The sequence below is a fragment of the Nothobranchius furzeri genome, chromosome 6 (genome assembly GCF_043380555.1).
Source record: "Nothobranchius furzeri strain GRZ-AD chromosome 6, NfurGRZ-RIMD1, whole genome shotgun sequence".
NCBI lineage: Eukaryota > Metazoa > Chordata > Actinopteri > Cyprinodontiformes > Nothobranchiidae > Nothobranchius > Nothobranchius furzeri.
In genome coordinates, this window is record NC_091746.1 from 57,758,233 (window position 1) to 57,775,860 (window position 17,628).

Consider the following 17,628-nt stretch of genomic DNA (forward strand, 5'->3'; position numbering starts at 1 on the left):
TTAGGCTTTTGTTTCGTTTTTTGTTTCATCATATTTTGCTTTGCATCAATTCTGAACCTAAACCAAACTCTCCTCCTGGAGCTGTGTGTTGCATTCATAACAAACTCTTCTTCTTTTCTCCCAGTTCGGAGTGATCCCAGCAGCTGCAGGTAACATCTCACACATGCAGCATTGTTGTCGTTCATAATTACAAACCGTAAGCAGCCTAATTGGTAGTTGAGTCTCAAATGAGCCTGCTGCTGCTGCTACTCCTACTCGCTGTGGACAACCCACGTTCAGCGTTCAGACAGAGCTACGTAATGGCGCGCGCGTGCGCCCCGTCTGAACGTGTGTGTGTGTGTGTGTGTGTGTGTGTGTGTGTGTGTGTGTGTGTGTGTGTGTGTGTGTGTGTGTGTGTGTGTGTGTGAAAGAGAGAGAGAAGAGTGATCAATCGTTATTTCTCCATCTCTGTGGCGTAGGAGGTGTCTGTCAGACCCGTGGAGAGCTCTGTGCGTCCTCCCTCTATCTGTGTCCATCAGTCCGCGCTGAGGACAAAATACTGTCTCCTGAAGTTTGGACACGTTAAACCGGTTTTCACTGATCGAAGAGGACTCTCTTCCGCCGTCCCGGAAGGCTCCTCAAATATCGACTGAAAGTTAAAGCAAACAGGTGCGTAAAGGACTTCTCTTGTATTTTCTGTATTTCCTCTAAAATAATTAAAACCAATTGCGTGTTTCCTTCCTTAGTGTCACCATATGTGGATTATAGTAAACCCATTCATGTGTTGGGGTTGTAAATCCTACAGGTGGATTTATTATTTATTTATTTCTGCAGCCTTCCGTGCAGCGGCGCTAATATGGCTTATTAACAAACCTGTTGGGGAGATTACTGGCGCGGTGAATTATTATATTTAAAAAATATTTTAGCCTTATATATGTGACTCTCCTCTGCAGCTGTTGTTATTTCGGAGCCGATCCAGCCGCCATGGACGCGTTAATGAAGGGTTTCTCCAAAGCCAAGGATGGGGTCGTGGCAGCGGCGGAGAAAACCAAGCAGGGAGTGACGGGAGCGGCGGAGATGACGAAGGACGGGGTTATGTATGTCGGTGGGTTCTGGGAATTCGTTGGATCAGGAAAAATCACCCCTCCATCCCATAATAGCATTACTATTCCTGTGACCGAATGGGCTTCTTGTCTGTTCCAGGTACTAAAACAAAGGATGGAGTCTCCACAGGTAACCTCTCATGCACGTGATGACCCTAAAAACCTGATTGCTGCCTTACAGATTTTCATTTTCTGCCACACTTTAGTCTGAGATTAAACTTTAATATGAAAGATTGTAAAGTAAATAAAAATAGCAGTTGTTATGTGGTTTGATTGAAAAAAATATCCAAACCAATTTGATTCTATGTGAAAAAGTAATTTCCCTAGTGAATGATGATCTAGCTGGAATGACTCGCATTGTTTGCAAAGCTGAGGACAGTTTCACACCTGATTACCTGTAGGGTTGGGAATAGAACTTGTCTGGCTAAAATTCCTCAAAAAGCAACATGTCGTGTACAGTTCTTAAAAAGGAGCAATAGAACCCACAACTATATCTAAAGCCTCATTGGGTTAAGCTCAGAGGTCATGATTCAACAGTAAAATGGTAAATGGTCTACATTTCTGACCCCCCCCCCCCCCCCCAAGGCACTTTACAAAACAACAATCATTCATTCATTAACACACAACCGTAAACTAGTGATGATGAGCTACATTAAAGTTAAAGTCCCATCAGTTGTCACACACACTGATGTGAGTGCCAAATTTGTTCTCTGCATTTGACCCATCCCCTGGGGGAGTGGTGAGCTCCAGCTGTGGAAACACTTGGGAACTATTTGGTGGTTTAACCCCCCAATCCAACCCCTCAAAACTGAGTGTCAAGCAGGGAGGCATTGGGTCCCGTTTTTAAAAGTCTTTGGTATGACCCAACCAGGATTTGAACCCTGATCTCTTATGGGCCATTCCCATCTGTACCGGGTCGGCCCGGGCCGGGTAGCATAGGTTGTTTACATATCTGGGTGGCCTGGTATTTTTCCGGGCCAGTCTCAGGGCGGGCACTACCAGTAAGCCACTGAGCTGCTACATTGCGTTCACTGCTGCCCCTTGGGCGCATTGACCAGTCCTTCCAACCAACACCAGTAAGATGTGGGGCAGAAATGACATCCATAGGACAGCTCCAAAATAAAAACCTTTATTGCCCCCCCCCCCCCCCCACCACCACCACCACCACCCCTCAAAATAACCTCAAAGACTTGTCTAATATTTGCCAGGAAACACAATCCCCAAGACCTTTTGGAAAATATTAAGTGGGCTGACGAGACAAAAGTGGAGCTTTGTGGAAGGTGTGTCCCAATACATCTGGACTAAAAACAACTTTGCATTTCAGAAAATTAACATCATAGCAACAGTCAAGCATGGTGGTGGTACTGTGATGGTCTGAGTCTGCTTTGCTGCTTCAGAACCTGGATCACTTGCTGTAATTGATAGAGCCAGAAAATCCTGAAGGAGAATGTCTGACCTTTGACTTTAAACAGGTCATTCTTGCTGGAAAAACCTCCTGACTCAAAGAGATTCTGTAAATAAGACTCGATCAGAGATCCTCCGCAGTGAGTGAGTGACTGTCAATTAAACAGAGTGTGCAAGAGCGCACCACAGTGATGTGCGCACGACTCTGTCTTCCTGTCACCCACCGCCACCTCAAGAGCCCTGCTTTGGTGATTTGGACCAAAGATGTCAGAGGAAACCAGAGTTAACCCAATTAAAAATAAACACAGAAGACTTGATGCAATTCAGTAAAGTTGTTGAATTAAAGCTACAATCCGGAGTTCTCCCCCTTTCAGGAACATGTATGATTTCATTAGAAATCTGTATAAGAGATTGTTGTTTTCATTTCTTTTCATTTATTCAAAAATATTTTTTCTTTGGTTTCTGGAGGTTTATGTTCTTGTCTATTATTCCCACTTTTGATATTGTACCTCTATTTTTTTTTTCATATGCCCTGAAAATAAATGAATAACAATAAAATGGGTTATAGTAAAGAATTACATTTCTCTTAAACAATTCCAATAGAAAACAAATTGTCCATCAATGTATGCTTAGTTTACTGTATTGCATAGTTTTCTCTGACATCTTTGATCCAAATCACCAAGCAGGTGTCTTGGGGAAGTGGGGAGAATGAAAAAAGAAACTAGGAATGTTTTTGTAGAATGTTCTGGACAGTGTGCTCATGTTGGATTGTTGCAATAAAAGCACACATTCATTTGCATATTCTTAAATCCTGCTATAGTTTAAAATAGCATTATGGAAACTATGTTACAGTATATTTATAATCAGTGATTAATCACGATCAATTGTGATTAACTCATTAACTGGGAGCCATTTACTGATCAGAAAAGCCCTTCGCTGCCAGCATTTTTCAGCATTTTTAAAGTTTTTTTTAAAGTCACTGAACGTTGAGCACTAGGATGATGTCAACACCAAAACTATCAAAACAAAGAGTAGACTCACCTCTTACATCAGGAAGAATCCGCTTGTTTCAAGCGTTATCCGTTCTTTCATAATTCGTTGTCGAATTGTGATCGGCAGAAGCTTTTCCGGTTTTGGCGTGTGACGCACGCGGATGAAGATCGACTTTAGAGCTGGGATGTTTGTTTTCATGGTGCGGAGGCTCGTTCCGACACCCACACCGTAAAAAAATGATAATGAGTTAATCACGATTAATTGTGAGTAAAATTAATCGTGATTAATGATGCAACTCATGAAATTTATTGTGATTAATTAATTTTTTTCCAATTTATCGCCCCAGTATTTACTCAGGTTGTCATTGTTGATCTGAAATACTAAAGTCCAAACTGAAGGAAGCAAGTATTTTTCACATTTTTTTAAATCGTTTAACCTATAATGAGTATTTTACATAAATAAAACCATGAACGGTTCTTATTAAATCCTCCCGGTTGGCTGTGATTGGAGGGATGTGTGATATCTCTGTGGGGGAATCACGTTTCACAGCTTTATGAGACACTACCTACCTGCAGGTATTTTTGGGTTGTGAGGGCTATTAAAGCAGAGATTACTGAGATAAATGCATGATGGCATAATGTTTTGTCAGCGATCTGCATTAGATGATCTGATAATCTGCTTTTGAGAGGCCCTGGGAGTCTTAGAGTCATTATTAATAATGCTGTACAGCACTGATGGATCGGTGCACACCACCTCATCCTCTCCTTTAGGTTTGTTCTCTGATCAGCCTCTTTTTGTCACCTCCACGTTACCGGGAATTGTCCATCAGACGGGATTAACTCACCCCGGGACAGATTTTCTCTCTTTTTCTCTAAATTGGAACTCCCCCTAGCTTTTTTCTCAAATTACGTCAACTAATTAAATTACTTGTGTGCTTTTCACCTGTTAGAAGCTGGAACAGTTAATGATTTGTTTTCCTGATACAATCATTTTGATCAGAAGCTTAATTAATCATATTCCTCTAAGAAACTTTGGAGCCCTTTGATGTTGGATCGTTGTCACATTTCTGTAATCTGTAATCCCTGTAACACAGCCTCCTCTCTTCTTTCCCCTGTTCTCTCCTCCCTTTTGTCCTTGCAGTTGCTGGTAAAACTGTGTCTGGAGTGTCTCATGTGGGCGGTGCTGTGGTTACCGGGGTTACGGCTGTGGCCCAGAAAACCGTGGAGGGAGCAGGAAATATTGCCGCTGCCACCGGACTGGTCAAGAAGGATCCAGCCAAGCAAGTACGAAAGAAACTCCTGATGCTACAAGGACTGGAGCGTGAAATTAATAATGTCCAAAGATTTCAAAGAACAATTGTCACACACAGTCCATGTTTAATTCTGTAATTTATTGTACACACATTCCAAACCAGTTAAATAATTTGAACCACTGCCTTTAAAAAAAAATATTGATAAAAATTCAAAGCATTGTAGACCTGAGGGTCAATGGAGCAGCAGCAACTAAAGTCAGAAACTTTAGTCATATTTTATTTATTCAAAAATCTTAACTGTCAGAATAAGAAAATTGTTTTATGTTCTACTAAATATGTGGATTTTATAAGTTAGTGCACATTTATTTCAAAAGGGGCTCCACATAAACAGCTGCTTTATTTCTCTTGTAAACCATTTGCACACATCTATTTCAGCTTTATTCTGGTGTAACAGTGTGTTACGTCATATATACTGAAATGCTGCCACAGTGATGCAGATGTGTCAGCACAGGTCAATGTGATGCTATGAAATCACCAAAAACCTGGAAACATCACAGTACCTACTATGGATTTCTGATATTATACTGGCATTAAAATGTAATCTTAGAAATTATCTATATTGGCTTTTACTCTTTTAATGACACAACTTTTACGTACCATGCACATATTATACATGAAACTCTTCAGCTTTTTCTACTTCCACTCAAAATGTCACAGATCTGAGGTATATTTTTGAGATATTTTGTTAGTTTGGCTTGGTTGTTAGGATTATCTCAGGGAGAATGTGATTCAGCTAGAGACAAAACTAATATATATTTTTTTATTCCTAACTTCAATGGAAATAGCTTCCATGTCTTGCATAAATAGGTTTAAGTATGGATAGGAGGTATGTGAAGTTAGTTATGGTAAAATAATTTTGTATTTTGTTAAGAGACCATTGGTCAGCAGTAGCTCAGGAGGTAGAGCAGGTTGTGGAAGGTTGCAGGTTCGATCCCGGCTCCTGTCAGATCATGCTGCTGTTGTGTCCTTGGGCAAGACACTTAACCCTCCCTGCCTGCTGCTGGTAGTCGGAGGGACCGATGGCACCAGTGTTTGGCAGCCTCGCTTCCATCAGTGCGCCCTAGGACAGCTGTGTCTACATTGCAGCTCATCATCACCAGTGTGTGAATGGGTGAATGACTGAGTTGTGAAGCGCCTTGGGGGGGTTGTAGAACTTTTAAAAGGTGCTATACAAATACAGGCTATTTATAACTTCAGATATTGGTAAAAAAAAAAAATAAGCTTTTACCGACCACTTCTAATACCAACATGTTTCCCGAAATTGCAATGACACTCATAACTGGAAAAAACTAAGGCACATATAGTGGTTTCTTTTTCTTTCTTTTTTGCATTCTGTTGCATCAACAAATTTCTTCCATTAAAACTAATAATAATCAAATTTTTTATATTTAAGAAAAGTTGATTCAATGAAAAAAATGCAAAAACAGCCAATAATTAAGTCACTATGAAAATAAATACCCCATCAATTTATGCTTCATTTACTGTATTGCATAATTTTCTCAGAGATCTTTGATCCAGATCACCAAACAGGGCTCTTAGGGAAACTAGGATTGTTTCTGTAGAATGTTCTAGATAGTATTTGTGATTGCAAACAATAACACACATGCATTTGCATTAACTTACATCCTGCTATAGTTGAAACTAGCTTATAATAAATATTGTAATGACCTGGCTGGGGTTGTAAGCCAGGTGCATTCTGGGTATTGTGTTATATGTGTTTCCTATCGTTCTGCTAAGTCCTATGTGTTGATTTCCGTGTTGTGTGAGTGTTATGTTAATGTAAGCCACCGGGAAGGTGATGTGTGTTCTGTGGAGCGGGTTGAATTAGCGTGGTTAACTGACACCGTGACTCTGTGTGGTAGGAGCGTGATAGAGGATCGGTGTCTGTAGCGTTACAAAGCCTGGAAGAAAAAGCCTACTAAAGGTCTGTGTGAACCTCTACTGCCTCCTGCTGGTTGATTTGGGGACTATAAACCCGCTGCTAAGATGATCGGGGTCTCTACAATATGTTACACTATATGTATAATCTGTGATTAATCACAGTTAATTATGATTAATCACAATTAATTGTACTCACAAATAATTATGATTAATGATGCAACTCATAAAATGTACAGGTGCTGGCCAGTAAATTAGAATATCATCAAAAGGTTGAAAATATTTCAGTAATTCCATTCAAAACGTGAAACTTGTACATTATATTCATGCAATGCACACAGACCAATGTATTTCCGATGTTTATTACGTTTAATTTTGATATTTATAGGTGACAACCAATGAAAACATCAAATCTGGTATCTCAGAAAATTAGAATATTCTAAAGGCCAATGAAAAAAATGTTTGTTTCTCTAATGTTGGCCAACTGAAAAGAATGAACATGAAAAGAATGTGCATGTATAGCACTCAATACTTAGTCGGGGCTCCTTTTGCCTCAATAACTGCAGTAATGCGGCGTGGCATGGACTCGATCAGTCTGTGGCACTGCTCAGGTGTTATGAGAGCCCAGGTTGCTCTGATAGTCGTCTTCAGCTCCTCTGCATTGTTGGGTCTAGCGTATTGCATCCTCCGCTTCACAATACCCCATAGATTTTCTATGGGGTTAAGGTCAGGCGAGTTTGCTGGCCAATCAAGGACAGGGATACCATGGTCCTTGAACCAGGTGCTGGTGGTTTTGGCACTGTGTGCAGGTGCCAAGTCCTGTTGAAAGGTGAAGTCTGCATCCCCATAAAGTTGGTCAGCAGCAGGAAGCATGAAGTGCTCTAAAACTTCCTGGTAGACGGCTGCATTGACCCTGGACCTCAGGAAACAGAGTGGGCCAACACCGGCAGATGACATGGCACCCCACACCATCACTGACGGTGGAAACTTTACACTGGACCTCATGCAACGTGGATTCTGTGCTTCTCCGCTCTTCCTCCAGACTCTGGGTCCTTGATTTCCAAAGGAAATGCAGAACTTGCTTTCATCAGAAAACATAACTTTGGACCACTCAGCATCAGTCCAGTCCTTTTTGTCCTTGGCCCAGGCGAGACGCTTCTTGCGCTGTTTCTTGTTCAAGAGTGGCTTGACACACGGAATGCGACACCTGAATCCCATGTCTTTCATGAGTCTCCTCGTGGTGGTTCTTGAAGCGCTGACTCCAGCTGCAGTCCACTCTTTGTGGATCTCCCCCACATTTTTGAATGGGTTTGTCGTCACAATTCTCTGCAGGGTGCGGTTATCCCTAGAGCTTGTACACTTTTTTCTACCACATTTTTTCCGTCCCTTCGCCTGTCTGTTAATGTGCTTGGACACAGAGCTCTGCGAACAGCCAGCTTCTTTAGCAATCACCTTTTGTGTCTTGCCCTCCTTGTGCAAGGTGTCAATGATTGTCTTTTGGACAGCTGTTAAGTCAGAAGTCTTCCCCATGATTGTGGTGCCTTCAAAACAAGACTGAGGGACCTTTTAAAGGCCTTTGCAGGTGTTTTGAGTAAATCAGCTGATTAGAGTGGCAGCAGGTGTCTTCTATATTCAGCCTTTTCAGAATATTCTAATTTTTTGAGATACCAAATTTGGAGTTTTCATTAGTTGTCACTTATGAATATAAAATTTAAATGTAATGAACATTGGAAATACATTGGTCTGTGTGCATTGCATGAATATAATGTACAAGTTTCACGTTTTGAATGGAATTACTGAAATATTTTCAACCTTTTGATGATATTCTAATTTACTGGCCAGCACCTGTATAGTGACAAATTATTTTCTTATTTATAGCCCCAGTATTTACTCAGGTTATCATTGTTCATCTGAAATACCTACAAAAAAGTCCAAATTGATGGAATCAAATACATTTTGCCTCAGTGTTTGAATGGGAATGAAATTATTAATGGACTTTTCAGAGGTGGCTGTCAGGAAGAAGGTTTAATGTCTGTTTGCTGACATGTTTGTGATGAAGATTTAAGCAGGCTAGTTGTTGTGATGCTGCGATGGACTGGCAGTCTGTCCAGGGTGTACCCCGCCTGATTGCCCATTGACCGCTGGAGATAGGCGCCGGCCCCCCACGACCCTACGTGGACAAAGCGGGTTCAGTAAATGTGATGGATGGATGGATGGATGGATGGATGGATGGGTTGTAGTGATGGAGATGAGATTAGTGACACAGTGGCAAATCTGAATAAACTAATCGCAAAAGCACTGGGGTTATGTTTGTGAGATAGTTCTCAATGGAATCCCCCTGCTGCCTGATGAATCCATAGAGTTTGGTATGAAAACCAAAGGTGTGCACGCTCACTTGAGATCAGGTCCAAACTTGAGCACCTGATTTTTGGATTTATGGGAAGTGCATGTGCAGGTGGTTGTTCCAAGAGACCGTCGGGCCCAGACTTCCTTCTCTCCAGCAACTTGGGCCAGCTCCTCTGGAGGAATCCCAAGGCGTTCCCTGGCTAGGCGAGAGACATAGTCCCTCCAGCGTGTCCTGGGTCTTCCTTGGGGTCTCCTCCTGGTTGGACATGCCCGGAAAACCTCACCAGGGAGGCATCCAGGAGGCATCCTAACTAGATGCCCGAGCCACCTCAAGTGGCTCCCCTTGTTGTGGAGGAGCAGCGGGTCTACTCCGAGCCCCTCCCTGATGACCGAGCTTCTCATCCTATCTCTAAGGGAGAGCCCAGACACCCTGCGGAGAAAACTCATTTCAGCCACTTGTATCTGTGATATCATTCTTTTGGTCACTACCCAAAGCATGTGACCATAGGTGAAGGTAGGAACGTAGATCGACCGGTAAATTGAGAGCTTCACCTTCTGACTCAGCTCTCTCTACCCAACTACAGACCTGTACAATTCCTGCAGTACTGTAGACGCAGTAACAATCCAAATATCGATGTCACAAACCATCTTTCCATCGTCTACATGGGGCAAGACCTCTTCCCTGACCTGGAGAAGACTTTCAACCCTTTTCCAAATTCAAGACCATGGTCTCAGATCTAGAGGATCTGATTCTCATCCCATCCGCTTCACACTGGTTTTATCCAGACACACACATAAATTGTCTGCACGAATCCAAAACACACCGTCATTTTGCAGCACACGACACATTCCTCCATTTCTCAGAGTCAGTGCAGGCAGGCTCTTTGCTATGTTAAAAATGGCTTCCTGACCTTGAGTCATTTGTCATCACTTTTCATATCTGCTGTGTGTCTGAAAGTTGTTACATACAGCTAGCTTCTCAGTCTTCATCAGTCAGCCTGGCCTTCATTTTTCACAAAAAAGGGGAGGAGGAGGAGGCAAAGGCAGTTAATCGTAGCAAACATTTACTGTTGAGACACAAGTCCAACATGAAAAATGGCTCTTTTTGGATCCTCTCAGAGGCTTCTTTAATTCTACATTATGTCTATGTTCTTCTCTTTTATTTAACCAGAACCAATTCAACACAATTAAAGTATTCAAATAACTGTTTACATTTGTTATGTCATAATGGCATGTTGGAGGAGCCTCCGAATACTTTAGGTCATTAAAAGGGAAAATCAAACAAAAACAACTCAGAATTTCCCAGATTTTTTTATTTTTGCACACATTAAGCTGACCAGTAAAATTATTAAAGAATTAAAATATTAAAGGAGCTGTTTGAGGAGAGTAGTGATATTCTGTGGCAAGGCTGTAGACCTGCCTTTTGGTTGCCATGGAAACATGGCTGTAAATATGGCGGAGATTATGGAAACTGACCTGTGTCCTAAATATTTTTGTCAATCTACCTAAGCTAGTTATTTTACATGATTTTGTGGTCAGGGATGTTATATTTCTATCATTAAAGCTTTTGTTATGGAGGCACAGAACACCAGTAAAAACAGAAATAACGTTAAATAAAAGACTGATGTGGAACAGGAAACTTCTAAATTCAATTCAATTCAGTTCAATTCAAAAATACTTTATTAATCCCAGAGGGAAATTGATTGCTATAGTAGCTCAGAATAATAATAATAATCAAGTCATCAAAGAGTTATTATATATTACAATGACTGTTGGCAGGAAGGATCTCCAGTAGCGGTCAGTGTTGCAGCCAAACTGAAGAAGCCTCTGACTGAAGACACTCTTCCGTTGTCGGACAGTCTTGTGAAGAGAATGCTCAGGGTTGTCCATAATTTTCTTGATTCTCTGGAGAATCCTTCTTTGCATTATCTTCTCCAGCGGTTCTGAAACTGCCGAAACTCTGGCTGAGTCCTTGAAAGGGCTTGGAGTTCCTCATCTTGTTGGCCAATGATCTCACATTGCCCATTATGATCGATGGAAGAGATGGTTTGAAATTCCTCTTTCTCTGTCTCCGTTTTGCTCCCGCTCTGCACCCACGCTTCTTGCCTTTTAGCTCATTTGGGATTTGTGGCTTCAGTTGAGGTATTATTTCATCCTTTCCTATGTTAATCAGCTGCTCCCGATTGTAAACCAGCTTGCTGCCATGGTTATGCATCATAACAAATGCTCAAAAAGTGAAAAAAAGCTAAAAATAGCAGTAAAAATCCTCCAAGCTTCACAGCACCACATAAAAGTAAAATGTCCAAAAAATACTGTATTTCTTGAGAAACTAGAAGAAAAAATGCCCAAGAAAAGGCAAAACTTACATATAGTCAACAGAGCAACTCCAACATGCAGCCACCCAGAGCAGCGCAGTTCCGGAAAAAGATTAAACACAAAATAGAGGGAGACAACCCAGGGAAGTAAGGAATGAGTGAACACACAGTGAGGAGGAGGATGATTATTGTGTGGTGGAAGATCAAACACAGCAGAAAATGTTAAAACCAAAAGGAAAATTTCTAAATAAAAATTCAAGAAAAGAAACAAAATAATGGTAAACTACAAAGAAAATAAGCAAAATAAAAGGAAACTGAAATAAAACCATTTTGAGATATTAGTCATAATATATCTGTATTTGTAGCATTACTGATGATATCTGTATCAGAGAGTTGAAAGAGAGGGCTGTTCCAGGAAACAGGTAATGTAAATTATCCCTGAGTTCAGGGAATCTGTGTTCACAGTTCCAGAAAGCAAGTATCTCTGAGTCTATCACCATGGCAACAGAACAAAACCAGCTTCCTGGCATGTTTTAGACAAGTAATCTGGAGTTTCTTTATATGCAGTCCAACTGATGTTAAAGTAGGAAACCTTCATAATTCATGATGTTGAGTAAAGAGGTTCTGGCTAGATTAGTGAGACTGACTTAATTCATCTCAGCTACATTATCAAATATCACACTCACATCAGACCAAACAGTGTTTCTTCCTGGTAATCTGTTTACAAATTAGTCATTTAAATGTTCCCATAGACCCGACTGTTGTCCACAGATGAGTGGTTCCAGTGTATTAAAAAAAAGAACTGTGTGCAATACACCTTTGTCTTTATTTTACAATATATCAATTAAAGTGACGGTGTTTATTTTCCCTGGCAATAGGGGGCAGTACATACCTAAATCGTTGCAAGCAAGCGGTTTTGTGTTCAAGTAAGACCTTACCAACGGATGGCCATTAGGGTCAAAAATCCTTGGGACCAAAACCTCCAGCAAATTGACAAACATATCAGACTCCCTTTTTAATCACTGGCAACAAGTGAGGAGGTAAATGTGTAAAACAACAACATTTATGAATGGTGAAAGTTTTATAACTGCTTGTTACAAATCAGAAAATGTGTTTTGGTCTCACAGGTTCACGGAAACATGGCGTCTAATATGGCGTCGCCCAGAGACTTAGACCTTTTATGGTTATATGCTACGACGCCCCCGATATTTTTCAACACCTGGGCATCATTTCATTTTCAACAACATTTCGATGGAAATTTCCAGTAATTAATGGTAGAAACTGCCCATTGTCTCTTTTATCTAATAGTTACAGTGGTTGAAATGTTTTTGAAATGGTGTTTGATTGACCCTCTATGAAGATTTTTGGAGTTTTACAACTCGCTATGGAGAGCCAAAATGTACCACAACAGAATGTTAAACAGTTTTTTCAATTAATTAAAATTGGAATTAAATTCTTAACCCTCCTGCTGTCCTATTGGGGGACCCCTCCAGGAAAGATGACCACTGAGCAGGTTTGATAGGGATAAACCATCAGGTTTTCTTGAAAATGTCAGACGTAGTTACTGTTTACACTCTGTGAGTGAGACTGCTGAATCTGTGCCAAGCTGACACTGTAACACAGACATTGGTAATTTGACACCGGCAGGCAAAAAGCTCCAGAGCTGTGTAAGAAACCATTTACCCATTTATCTGGGTTAATAAGGTGTTAAAATGAACATAATCCCTTAGGGTGCCCTAAATGTGGCTGTAATTACCCTCTTGTTACTGTTTGGAGGAACAGGAAAAAATAACCTGATCGCAAACTTCCGGGAGGCAAGGTAAACACCATTTGTTTGTTAAATCCATCCCTTAATTAGCAACATTAAATCCCAGGGAAATGCATCACAGCAATTAAAGAACTGTTTGCATCACATTTCCTTATTTGGGCTTCCAGTGGAGTTCTTAAACAGATGCAAAACAAATCCTCAGCTCTTCTCTCGCTCATTTAACCCTTTTTATCTAAAAAAATGACTTAAATCATCCCACTTTTAAAGCATTTGTCCTGCTTTCAGCTGTGAAGGAAAACGGTAACACTGATGGATAAAATTAGGAAGAAAAATCCGCCTCGTTATGAGGCGCACTGACAAATTTTAAACAAATAGAACCTGATTCTTAGAGAGACAGCATGACTGAGCAGATTGTCCTCATTCAACCATCATTCTCAGGCGGCTCAGAGCCATTAAGCACCATTATTATTAATTCAGTTTAAAAATTAATGCCAGGTGCTGAGAGACGTCCTTCAGCGACTCTCTCTCTCTCTCTCTCACACACACACACATGGACGTAATTTTGGGGGGGGACAGGGGGGACATGTCCCCCCCACTTTTTCCAAAGTCAAGTTTTGACCCCTGCACTTTTACCATCCAAAAACAATATTACGCTATATTAACTTAACACTGGTTGAGCTCTAGGACCAAGCAGAAAACAACCGTTTGTGTTGAAGCCTGTTTCCCATTAGAGCATACTGTAAAGACCCCCGTGTCCCCCCCCCCCCGTGTCCCCCCCACTTCTAAAGTGAAAATTGCATCCATGCACACACACACACACACACACACACACACACACACACACAAGGCGCATCCACCGAACCACGATGCTTCGATGTGATTAATCTGCTCGTCTGTTCCACCGTTTCATCAGTCACCGGTGACTCGTTGTCGTGATACAGTGATGCCAGAAAGGTATGAGGACAAAGATAACGTTAGAGGAGCGTATCGATGGTATGAAATGGTGGAGAGAACAGAAAACAGATAAAGAATCTAACAAATATGTTTCTTGTCCTGTGGGAAAAATTCTGCTCAGAATTGTCCTGAAACATTTTTGTGAAGGTTCCTAGAAATACATCAGGTAGTTTTTTCCCCCCCTGATTCTGAACAAATCTTAGAGGTTTGATGTACTGGACTGTGTCTTTGTCTTGTCCCACACACATACACACACACACACACACACACACACACACACACACACACACACACACACATGGTTCTGTCAGGTGAACAGATGGACATTTGGACCAGTTTATGCATGACCAGGAGCTCATGTGAACACGCTGTGACCAGTCCTCATTAAAGAAGGTCAGATCAATGACACGATGTAATCAAGACGAGACAGGAGACACGTCACTTCTATTTTTCATCAGCACCTTGTCTCTCATTCCAAGGCTGTGTCAGTGACCACTGACTGTAATGAAAGGTTTAAATCTCCCATAAACTCAACCAACTCATCGTGTTTTCATTCTTTTGTCAAATGGCTTAAAGGTCTCTCATGCACAGATTTTATAGACGAGTGTCTGCAGGTTTTATATAAAATGTTGATATAGAATAAATATTTGTTGTTGAGATAGTGGATGATGCAAGATAATACGTGCTATGTTAAATTTGCATGCTAAAAAAGAAAGAATTGAATGTTTGTTTGTGTTTTTCAGGGCGATGAAGCCTCAGCAGTACCAAATGTGGCAGAGTCACTGGTTGATACGGATTCTGCTGAGCCCACAGAGGTGAGACACACAATCACACACTTCCTACTGCGCTGACGCTACGCTAGTTAGCCAACACATAAATACCACACCCACCCCTTTATGAGGATCACACCTAGTCACTTTAGCTCTCATTTTGTAAAATACTTATCTATTTTATAACTGACCGATTATGCTGGGCTTAAGTATTCAGTTATCATCTAACAATAGGTGGCATGAGGTTTGATCTTTGTAAGGGCACAGAGTGACTTTCAGCTCAGCGTGACAGCAGCCAGAGGTCATGAATAAATGATGCAGGTGGGCGGGGTCGTCGCACCTCAGCTTCAGTTTCAGAGATGTCACATCAGCATGCCGGGAGGTGACCACTGCCCAGGAAGTTACATCACACCTGTTGTATTTTTTTTCTTTTTCTCCTTCAGGAGGACAGCGATGACTAACCAGCCTCAGAGCTCCAGAGATCAGTGACCGAAACATTCCATGTCGCTCTGCCAAGTCCCGTCGTGCCTCGTTTTCTGGTCCGTTATGGAGTCTGTGCTCGCTGTCTGTGTTTCTGTTTGTGCCGCTCGGTCTGTGTTTACAGTATAAGTGTGTGTGTGGTTGTGTATGCATGTGTGTGTGTGTGTGTGTGTCCCTTGTCAGCGGTGTGGCTATGTCAGTAACACAACCATGGGAAAATATAACAATCTACCAACACCTAAGTGTCTCTTTATAAACAAACACAAACACTGATGTTTGTACTGGAAGCAGAATTATCATTAACTTTCTTTGTGTGTTTTTGTAATAGACTGTAAGTGCTGAGTTTTTTTTTGTGCGTCCATATTGTGTTTTTTACCCTGTAAACTACAATTCAGCGTTACTGCTTTGTCATGAATTTATTTGGATTCAACCGTTGAATAAAATACGTTAAGAGTGGGTGAAATATATTTCAGGAATTTGTATAAAATGATGTTTGTCTGAGAAACTATATGTTTACTTTACACTAGTGTGCTAAAAAACTAAATACTGTATCTTTTCATTTCCAGTTTCTCATTTTTAAAAATACACCAGAAACTTCAACAAATTACACACCTAGTATATTTAGACTGCTAAGGCTATAAAATGAGAGTGTTACATAAAATGATTCATATCTTGGTTTTTCAGCATATTTTTAGGTAAGAAAAATGGTGATGATGTTGCAAACGTTGCTGCCGTATCTTAATAGGCCACTAGGGGGAATCAAGCTTGTTGACTGGATATTCATGGGGCATCTACACCATGGTCAGCTGGTAGGGTCAGCTCATTTACACTGGCGTGCATTGTTCATGCAAATCTGGACTCTTTTTTTTCCAGCCCGGTCCGTTTCATGCTGAGTCAACCATACACACCCAATATGGACAATTTGCAGGCTGAAACTCTGTAACTCTCATGCCTGTCTACAAGTGAGAGCTTCTGATTGGCGCAAGTTCCCAGATGTTTAAGTCACTGACAATCTGGATGCAGCGGGGTAAGCATCTTCTATGACTGCAGCTCGGACCGCACGGAGCTGCAGGGCACGTTTGTGAGAAAACTCTGCAACCATTGGCTTAAGTATTCAATATTTTTTTTGAATAATGACAACAACTCAAAAACAGCTATTCAGAAATGGTTCCTGTCGATTAAAACAGAATTTTATTTAGTTCCAAAATGTAACTATATACTATACTATATATGAGTTATCTATCTCAATGACAAGAAAACATTTTTCTTAGAATCTTTTCTTAACTTCACATACACGCATTCAGAGGCAGGTTCCACATGTAGAATAAAGCTAAATTATCACAAAAATAAATCTGTTATTATTATTGTTGTTTAGGCTCTCCTCTCAGCGGAGGGGCCACAAGGTGGTTTAAGCTTGCTGTCAGGGTGGCTCTGGCCCACCCTGGACCCCCCGAACTGCCCCTCATTAAATTCACTGTTCACGCAAGAACAGATTTATTTATCATTCACCTGCCACTTTATTAAGAACACCTGTTCAGTCTCTTGTTAACATAATTATATTTAATCAGCCAATCAGATCGAAGCAGCTCATCACAGAGACAAAGAACTAGTCTCACCCTCTCACCCAGGGATGTTTTAGGGTTACCAGTGAATCTAAGCATGCATGTTTTTGGTCTGTGAGGGGAAGCCAGAGCTCCTGGAGAAAACTCCATGCATGCATGAGGACAACAAAAAGTAAAACTGCAGCCAGGATTCAAACCTGCAACCTTGGCCTTGGACAACTGTGGCGACGGGGTTCAGATGAATGTTGTTAATCTCACTTTCAGGACATTATTTTAGACATGCTAATAATCCAGCCAGCAGCAACAGGAGTAAAGATGAGTGGATGAAGCAGGCTGGCCTTGGTGTGATGCACGAAGAAAGAATCAATGATGTTTTTCTCTTTTGCTTCTTTATTTTTATTCAACAGGCGAGCAGAAACAGCTCTTTAAGACCTCCAGGACATCACCAGCTGCAAACTGGTGTTTGTTACTCTGAACATCTGTCTACATATGCAGCAAATGTTCAGGTTTGACCTGAAATAACCAAGAATAATAAACTGAAACAGTCTCAGTACACCAACAGGAATTAAACGGATTTCCTCGTTTACTCCATGACTCCAGGCTGAACCAAAGTCCTGTTTTTATTTACATGCATGTCAGCAGCTGGACCATCCTGCTCTGACTCACTGTTGCTCCGGTTAGCCCACACAGAACTGAGGCAGCAGCTTGAGCCGTCACATGTTCAGTACCAGCTGAGCCACAGCTTCAGTGCTGACATATTGAAC

General features: G+C 41.2%; 1 protein-coding gene across 1 annotated transcript; it reads left to right on the forward strand.

Moving 5' to 3' along the window:
- The first annotated feature begins 508 nt into the window (after positions 1-508).
- Positions 509-15,765, forward strand: LOC107374679 (alpha-synuclein). Its single transcript, XM_015942836.3, has 6 exons — positions 509-648; positions 933-1,084; positions 1,183-1,212; positions 4,620-4,762; positions 14,796-14,867; positions 15,266-15,765. Exons 2-6 carry the CDS (start codon positions 964-966, stop codon positions 15,281-15,283), a joined length of 384 nt encoding a protein of 127 aa, XP_015798322.1. The 5' UTR covers positions 509-648; positions 933-963; the 3' UTR covers positions 15,284-15,765.
- The last annotated feature ends 1,863 nt before the right edge of the window (positions 15,766-17,628 follow it).